The sequence below is a fragment of the Triticum aestivum genome, chromosome 4A (genome assembly GCF_018294505.1).
Source record: "Triticum aestivum cultivar Chinese Spring chromosome 4A, IWGSC CS RefSeq v2.1, whole genome shotgun sequence".
Lineage (NCBI taxonomy): Eukaryota > Viridiplantae > Streptophyta > Magnoliopsida > Poales > Poaceae > Triticum > Triticum aestivum.
The window spans coordinates 64,961,035-64,970,483 of record NC_057803.1 but is presented as its reverse complement, the minus strand read 5'-3'; the positions used below and the strand labels follow the sequence as shown (position 1 = coordinate 64,970,483).

The window sequence follows — 9,449 nt, the reverse complement described above, 5'->3', positions numbered from 1 at the left end:
ATTGGCACTCTTGCGACCATCTTTTTTAACTCGGTATACTTGTTTGATCACCTCTTCCTTCTTTCTTGAGCTCCGGACCGATTCTTTCTTATTGAATCGGTCTTGAACATATGACAGCTCACTGAACGTTGATCTTCTTGGAGCTGCATAACAATGGTGAGATGGTCTAAAATATGATGGAGAATGTGCCATTGTATCATACCTGTCCCATGATGAATATCGATCTACATGAGCATAGGGAGGCATCCACGACATTGGCATTGGCGGCCCAAAATAAGGATATGAACACGTTGCATTAAAATTCTCTTCTTGCCAATACCGATCCTTGGATTTGCGCCTAGGGGTGATCTTGATGCTTTTGCATTACTTGACCGATAAGCACCATTCTCTTCACTTTTTTATATTTATCTAATAAATGTGCAAAAGTGACCTTGGATTTCTTGTGCTTTTGCTTATTGCGGCCTTTATCTCCTTTTGTTTTGCTTGTATCGATCTTTGGACTACTTTGTTGCCCCCCTAGTCCTTGGCGTCTTCATTGTATCTTCGATAGGACTCATGCCTTCAAGAATATTTTCATTGTGCTCTTGAACAACTTCTTTACTTGAAAGCTTGATCCCATCACCTGTAGTTTTTACCTTCTCATCTTTAAAGGAATCGTCTTGAAGCATCCGATTCAAAAACTTTTTTCCACTAGGACCAATCGGAATAGACTGGTCATCCCTTGGTGTTTCAACAAATTTTAATCGTCCTTTATCAATGGCCGATTTAACTATTTGACGAAACATGTTGCAATCCTCAAAATTATGCTTGGACGAATCATGCAACTTGCAATACATTCATCCTTGGATTGATGGCTTCACATGGTGATCAAGAACTCTAATGTAATTATTTTTCAGCAACAAATCAAATATTTGATCGCACATGCTTGAATTGAAGGTATACTTCTTGTTTTCTAGCCGATCTTGGTGTGCAAATGGGTTTGGAGTTAAGCAAACGAATGGTTCAAATTTGGAATATCGTCATTCGGCTATGCATTGTGTTTTTCACCCTATCTCCGATGTATTTGGATAAAATATTATATTAGCATCAGATTTCTCAAAAGAATTTGACCTTGACTTTAAATTTCTGAAACAAAAATAGTTAGAATACACATGTTTCAATTGAGACCAAGTGCAAGCCAAGTATGAAACAAGCAAAGCTACCCAATTAGATATGAAATTTTGATAAAGCAATGGGGAAAACTTTGGCTGCAATAATAGGTCATTATTGATCTTTATAAATGGCACAATAGGTTGACCGATATGCTCTATAAGAGTTTTATTGCTAACAAGTAAATTTCCCTTTTTCATTGGTCTTTCAAAATTACTTATGAGAATTTTTCTTATAGAAGTATCAACAATAAAGTTGTGACCAAATCGGAAGATAGGTAAATCACTTGCTAGACATACCTTTTCAAATACGTTGGGAGAGCATGATGGCTGTGTTACTTGAACGAGATGTTGTTCCTCTTTCGAATAGCTCCCCAACACCTTGTCGTCCTGTTTTTCTAGAACAGATTCAGCATACGTAATATTTGATTCGGTCTTTTCAATAGCCGAATTAACTTTGTTATCCGAATCACCACATTTTTTGACAATTCTATCCACACCCTATGCTTTCTCTTTTTGGCATAATCTAGCTTGGATTGTAGTAGAATTAATAGGCTTTCCATATTTTATTAATTCATGTAGAACAACATTGCATTCATCTCAAAAAGACGTAAGATTTTTCTTAACGACCCAATCTGGATAGAATTGCCCCCCAACACTTTTAGACTCTTTCGGTAATGATATGTCACCAAAATTCTGTAATTGTGTTGGGGGGACATGATATGCCACGGTAGTAGGTGAAGGCATTTGTGCTCCTGTAGAAGTTTCACTTATTCGGCCATGACCATGAATTTGCGGAGCCGAATTATGGACATCAATAGTTGCGTATGGTGCCAGAAAATCAGTAGCATGAGGTGTAGGATATGATGTTTGAAGGTAATTGACCGAATAACTAGTAGTAGCATGGCCAATTCCCCTATCCACCGGCACGTTTGGATTAACAAACTGCAAGTTATTTGCCGATGAATAAAAAGTTGAAACACTTTGTTGCATCATATTGGAAGTTCCTACATGGGGTGTCTCAACTTGATTAACCGAACTCATCATGTTGTTCATCGGCATATAGATTTGTGGGGTTGCCGATGCATGGGAGTGGGGATACATATGTTGCATGTTGCTGAAATTATATGAAGTTGAAGCATGAAGATTATTCTGAATCGGCTGTTGCACATAATTAGATACATGATTGATAAAACTAGGGCTAACCGATACATTATGCTCATTAGACGATCTAGCAACAACATATGCATTATTTGCATCTACATAAGTGAATTGGGTATTCATATTACCTTCGTAGATGTCAAACCCTAGATGACGATCTCTTCGTAGCAAGAACGGGCCAGAGACCGTTCAAAGCTTCTTCCCCAGCGGAGTCGCCAAAAAGTGTGTTCACACACGAACACGTCACCGTGTACCCTCGACGCCGGGGGTGATGCACTGCAGCTCATGTCGAAGGAGATATGGTCGGAAGCGCGGTACGCAGGCAATCCGGCGGGTGCTTTTGAGGACCCGAAACCCCACACGCCCGGGAGGGACCCCGTCAGGGCGCGCGGTGGCTATGGGCTGCCCTAGGTCGATCTGATTGCCCCAAGGGCCTCGAGGTTCGCCGCCCTGCAACAAAAAGAACAGACGAAGAACGAGGAAGAAGAAGAACTTGGGTTAAGGAGAAAAGATAAAAGATAAAATGTGGTAGATGATTTGATCGATTGTGTGTTGTTCAATCGGTCATCACCCCTTAGGTATATAAGAGGCGGCTGGACTTCCCGTGCAAGGAAAAGGCTTGGATTCACGTCCAAAACCCTAGTCAAATTCGGATTGGTTTATCCAAACTTTCCAAAACCGTTCGGTTTAAACTGGCTGCACCTTGCGGGTCTTTTTTGTGTTGGTAAATGACCTCGGATGGAAACGAGTCCAAAAGCAATCTTGACCATTTCGACGAGACAAACAACTTTCATGTTGAATATTTTTCGATTCAACGCCATCTTTTGGGCTAAAACAGTCACGCAAAACATCTGTTCCCTCGCGCTACCCATCAGACATGCGTCTGGTAGGGCGCGCCACATCTCGCTTCATGACAGGGCTGCACTCCGATTACTCTAACTTTTGCATACGAACTTGGATTTGGATGGTTTTTATATCAAAATCGATCATTTCGACGAGACGAAGACAATCCGTGTAGATCACTTTTCCATACGAGTCAGTCTTGGGGGCGTAATCAGCCGAATAGTATTCTGAATACAAAATCTCGGTATTTCGAACACAACTTCGGCTTTCGAGATGAGATCGGATGGCGATGGCTCAAACATCAATGTTTCTGCTTTTGACGATACGGAATTTTCTCACTTTGAGCACTTTTATATTTAAGGCCTTCTTAATTATGTTTTCGATCATGCCAAAATCTGTTGTCAACACAACGTGATCTATCTCTTATAATACTAGTATGTGAAGGGTAGCGTATGTATTTGGCTAAATGGAATAAATGCAAAATACAAAATCTTTTTTAAATTCACAAATAGTTATTAGTGGCGTGGAACACAAAACGCACACCATATTTTTTGCATGGTAGATAATTTGATGCATGAGGTCCGCTCCAACTTTCGGATCATTTGGACATCTGAGCAGCTCTCAGCAAAAAAGATAAATTTGGGGTGTGTAAAAAAGTTTACTGTTCATGTACTGTTCTGACCCGATCTGTCTTTTTAGCTGAGAGCAACTCAGATGTCCAAATGATCTGAAAATTGGAGCCGGCTTCACGCAATAAATTATCTACCATGCAATTTTTTTTGAATTTTTTGTGAATTATTTTTTGACCGGGTGCAGATGAGTCTGTGTATCGAATCTCTGCACTCGGCCCAATACACCCTTTTCAATTGAGGTGGGAATTTACATTTTCGGGAGCTCCTACTCGGCGCTTGCCAAACCCTATTCGGCGCCTTAAGCGCCCGAATTAGGCGTTTCCCCAAACGGGCGCACACCCCTCCCTGCGTGATGGGCCGTCCCATTGATCCTTCTTTTTTTTTGTTTCAAACTGCAAAACCGAGCACAAGTGAGACTCGAACTCCCGACCTTTCCACCTCCTCGTTTATTTTCTATTTATTCTTATTTCTTGTTCCTTTATATTTTATTTTTCTTAAATGCATGTTTTTTTCAAAAAACAAATCTAGTGAACTTTTTATTCAAAATTGATGATGTTTTCGAATTCGTGAACTTTTTTTGAAAATCCACGAACCTTCTTCAAATTAGTGAACTTCTTATCGAAATTGCTGATTTTTTTTCAAAAAATCGGTGAACTCTTTTCAAATTTGTGAACTTTTTTCATCAAAATTGATGAATTATTTTTAAATCCTTGAACTTTTTGATTGAAATTGATGAAATTTTGTTGAAATTAGGTGAACTCTTTTCAAATTTCTTAACTGTTTTCATCAAAATTGATGAACTTTTTTTAAATCCTTGAACTTTTTGATCTAAATTTATGAACTTTTTTTAATTTGGCGAACTATTTTCAAATTTGTGAACTTTCTTTAATCAAAATCGATGAACTGTTTTTAAATCCTTGCACTCTTTTTCAAAAGTGATGAACTTTTTTCAAATTCGTGAAATCTTTTTCATATTTTTTTTTCATAAAAATTATACTCTGACTGAAACATGGGTCAGATAGCTTGTTTTTTCTCATTAATAACAACCAAGCCATCGAGTCGCATTGGTTATTCAGTCAACTAATTCAGTGGTGGCATGCGGGTTCAATTCCCACAAGTCGCAATATTCTAGCTAGCACTTTTTCCCAAAAAAAATTTAGCGAGCGACGCTGGGCCGGCCCATTCCCGCTTGCCTTCGAGCGCAACTTGCCTAAGCGGCGCCGAAGAGGAGCACTCTCCGCGCTTTCAACGCCAATTAGGTCTCCTGGCGCTCGCACACGACGTTAGCGGGCCGGCCCTGCAACATCCTCCAAAAACCAGATGCAAAAAGAAAAACAAGAAAGAGCTGGGATTCTAACTCGCATGGCAATTGCTCGTTGGCCAAGATCTCTACAAAACAACCACTACGCCAAGATCTATTAGTTGTCTACAATACGCGAACAAACCTATTTAATACTTCTTTCAGTACAACATTAATATACACATATAAACCACCTGAAAAAAGAAATCATATTTTTTAAAACATTATAGATTTGCAATAAAAAAGTTTGAAAGACTGGTACTTTTTTTGAAATTTTGAAAAGGTTCATTGATTCTACAAAAGTTCATAAAATTTTGAATTAGTTCACGGATTTGAGAAATAGTTCATTGATTTTGGAAAAAGTTCATCAATTTTGAAAAAAGTTCATGCATTTAAAAAAAAAGTACACGAATTTGAAAAACGTTCATTGACTGTGGACAAAAGTTCACAAGTTTGAAAAGAGTTAACAAATTCCTATTTTATGAAAAGTTCACAATTTTGAAAAAGAAAATCACGATTTAAAAATAGTTCGTTGATTTTTAAAAAGAAATTGCGAAATTGAAAAAGTTCACACACTTATCAAAAGAGTAAGAAAAAAAGAATAAGAAGTAAAAAAATAGAAATAGAAAAACCGAACAAAACCGTTCGAAAAAACAGTAAATAATTAAACGAAATATTGTGATTAGTCATGTCCAAAGAAGGTGGCTGGGTGGTTATGGCGTCTTTGTTGGAGGTAGAAATGGCCTGTAACAGGCGCCTGCAGCGCCAAATAGGGAATGGCCTACATTTTCACACTCACCTGTCATGTATGAACGGGCCATATGGGCCTCTCAGATTTTCAGCAATTGTTGAAAATAATAAGTGGGCCAAAAGCCCAATTATTCTAACAAAAGCCTAATAATAAATGGGCCAGAAGCTCATGGGAGACAACTCCAGGTTCGAGCTCGTATTTCGGTGTTTGAGCCTTTCGTGCGAGGTGTTTACCTGCGATCTTCACCACAAGATACGCTTTGTCCTCCATGGTTTGACTTCAGAAAAAAATTATATGAAACCAGGTACTTGAGAAAATTCCGTACTTTTGCATCGACTGTGTAGGCTTGTTCATGCGAATGGTGCAGGGAAAACTAATTACGTGCATATCATGGCGCATCTTTGTTGTTTGACATGGATGCTAATAGGCAAAGTTTTGTCTGTGTCGAAAATCTAAAACAACGTATGTATACTACTCCCTCTGTTCCTAAATATAACTTTTTCTAGAGATTTCACTACGGACTACATATGGAATAAAATGAATGAATCTACACTCTAAAATACGTGTATATACATCTGTATGTAGTCCGCATTAAAACCTCTAAAAAAGACTTATATTTAGGAATGGAGGGAGTAGTATAAAAATTATCTAGATTATCAGCGCGCTAGTACAAGTTAAGAATCATGATCCATGTTCAAATTGATTTGCTCAAATTTCACTTCCCAACCGACACCACGATACGGGGGGCATGGCATACGTATGCCTAGAAGCAACAGCGGCGGACAACACATAACAATGGTCATAGTCAAAGCAGGCTGGATCGATCCATCCCTGACAAACAGACTGACCAAAACCATATTCCTTTTCCCTCTCATCTACTCAAGCGCGGGCCCGATCATGTAGCCACATGTCCCCTATCCAGAGAGCTGATGAGCTGTTCATAACTCCACGCCGGAGGTGACTTCAGAGCACTGTTGCGTCACAGCACCGCCGCTGGCCGCCGCAACAAGAACAAATAAACAAATGCAAGAACAAGTAAAATAAAATAAAATGAAGGCATCACAGTCGAGCCGATCGGAAGCTGCAAAACCAATTTAGCGAAGGCCATAAATGCGTGGAAACAGCTGCTGGAGTAGCCAGAATTAAGCATCGCCGGCCAGCGTGATCAACAGCGAGAGGGATGTGTATGGTAGCCAGGAATAGAAGCTTCTTAAAAATCTTGCAATTAATGGAACGTCCGGCCGGTGGCCCAAAGTAACACTGCTACCCATGTCAAACTACCACCCTCTACTGACTACGGACCCGATCGATCGTCCTCTGTTGGAGGAAAAGCCAAATCAAATGTAGAATATGGGGCAAGTGGGGCGCCCTTGCACCCCTGGTTAACAACAAGGTGGATACGCGAAAACCGGCCAATGCTGCATGCTGCTTCTCTTCTACCTACTCGATTGAACCACGCTGCTCTCCATCATCCCTCCCTCACCGATCCCAATAATCCCTCTCCTTGTTGCCGCGCGCCAACTCTTCTGCTTCTGCCGCCATGTCACCTCGATCTCTTTGCACGGTTGCGCCTTGATCGCTCTCCGGCCATGGACCACGCGCGCGGCTTGGATTGGAGGGAGGATTGAGATCATCTTGGATGCGGCGGCGGCGGTGGCTGCAGCTCGGGCTTCACGCCGGACCGGCCGTGGCGGTCCAGGAGCTCCCGCGCCAGCGTCTGCAGGTCGCCGCTGCCGCTGCCGCTGCCGCTGCCCGCCGATCCCTCCGCCATGCTGCTGGAGCCGCCCCTGTGCGCCATGGCGCCGTATGACGGCTGCTGGCGGAGCTGGTGCTGGTGATGCTGCTGGAGCGCCCACTGCGGTTGCGCCGGCGGTTCGAAGAGCGCGGACAGGTCGATGGTGGTGGGAATGTTGGTCGTGGACGGCAGGTCCGAGATGGAGAACTGGGCCGGCATCGCCATCGGCATTTGCGGCGCGGCCGGCAGCGGCGGTGACGGCAGCTCCAGGGTGGCCAGGTGGGTCTGCAGGTAGGTCAGCTCGGCCTGGAGATTCACCACCTAGGGAATGACATGACACACACATACATTCATGCATTAGTACAAGCTTCAAACCAGTCACACAACGATACTCATACACATGAACAGATAGAAGTAGAACCACATGCATACATGCATGCATGCAACGAAATGATTTGCAAGGAAGATCAAAAGATTTGCACTAGAAACAAAAGAGAAGGGGGCGCGCGGTTAGAACTTCCAGAACTAGAGATCGGTGCTAGGGCTTTCTTTTCATGGGGTTCAGATCGAGAACCAAGGACTACTACTAGCTCCTTGGCCTGTTCAAACCCCAGAGACCGAGACGGACGGGGTACTAACATATATGCGCGCGTGGGCGTGGACGTGGCGTGACGGGCGTGCGTACGATCTGCGGGTGGGCGGGATCGGACGGCGCCGCGGACGCGACGGATGAGACGTCGTGCGCGCGCGCATATCATTCATCGCGAAGTCCAGCTGGGGAAGCAGTCTCCCGGTTTAGCGCTTGGCGTGCCCCTTTTCGCACTGCCGTTGCTTGGCTTCGCCGTGTTAATTTCCTCCCAAAGTAGACTTACCTTTCTTCTCCAGAAAGAAGAAACGCGGCATGCTCGCGCCGCCGGAGTACTACCCTCCCCGGAAAAGACCCAGATCCATACGCATGGCATGCAGCCAGCAAGCTGGCGACTCGAGGCGGCGCTAGCTGTGCTGTGCTGTGCTGTGCATGGCGCCTACTGGGGTTTTCCCTCCCGTGATCCAAAGAGGCATGCAGGATCGATGATCGATCAACACGGAGATTTAACTCGATCGATCGATGGGTATATGATGGATGGATGGATGGATGTATACCTGCTGCTGGAGCGCGAAGATGTGGGCGACGCAGCCGTAGACGGGGTCGCGGAGGCGGGCCTGCGCCTCGTAGCAGATGGTGACGACGGCGTCGAGGCGCTTGTGCGCGGGGATCTGGAGGAGCAGCTTGGAGACGTTGCTGGCGCCGAACACCTTGTGCACCGCCGCGAAGTGCGCCGCGCCTTGCTCCGAGTCGAAGTAGGGCGCGAAGATGCACTCGCTCACGCACTTGCGCCGGAGGAACTTGCACGCGCCGCACGGCCCGCCGCCGCCGCCGCCAAGGCCCCCTCCCCCTCCTCCCCCTCCGCTGCCGCTGCCGCTCCCGCTCGGCCCGCCGCAGCCGCCAAGCGTGCTGCTGCCGCCGCCCGAGCTCATTGCCGTGCTAGATCGATCGGCCGCAAGAAGAGAGCTTTTAATCGGCCCTCTCCCCTTATATCTGCTGCTCCCTCTAGGCACTTGCTAGTTATAGGATAAAACAAGTGCCCTCGCTCGCCGGTGTTGGTAAGTCTGGAGAGAGGGGGGGAGGGCGAGAGGAGAGGAGGGTCGAATGGGGAGGGAGGCAGGCTGCCAATATAGTAGACGCGGAGGGGGAGGGGCAAACGCGTAATATATGGAAATCCCTGCCTCCTTTTGGTGTTTGTCCTATTGGTGGAAGGTCATGGGGGGTTACAGTTCCACCCCGATTTCTTTTTTTTTCGGTTTCTCTCTCATGCATGCATATCTCATATATATATAC

At 44.4% G+C, this 9,449-nt stretch overlaps 1 protein-coding gene across 1 annotated transcript; it reads right to left on the bottom strand.

The window, feature by feature from the left end:
* Positions 1–7,028: 7,028 nt before the first annotated feature.
* On the bottom strand, positions 7,029–9,241 carry LOC123081757 (LOB domain-containing protein 30). The gene is made up of 2 exons (XM_044504290.1): positions 8,714–9,241; positions 7,029–7,891 (listed from the first exon to the last, which is right to left on the bottom strand). The coding sequence occupies exons 1-2, from the start codon at positions 9,086–9,088 to the stop codon at positions 7,466–7,468; spliced, it is 801 nt and encodes a 266-aa protein (XP_044360225.1). The 5' UTR covers positions 9,089–9,241; the 3' UTR covers positions 7,029–7,465.
* Between the last annotated feature and the right edge of the window lie 208 nt (positions 9,242–9,449).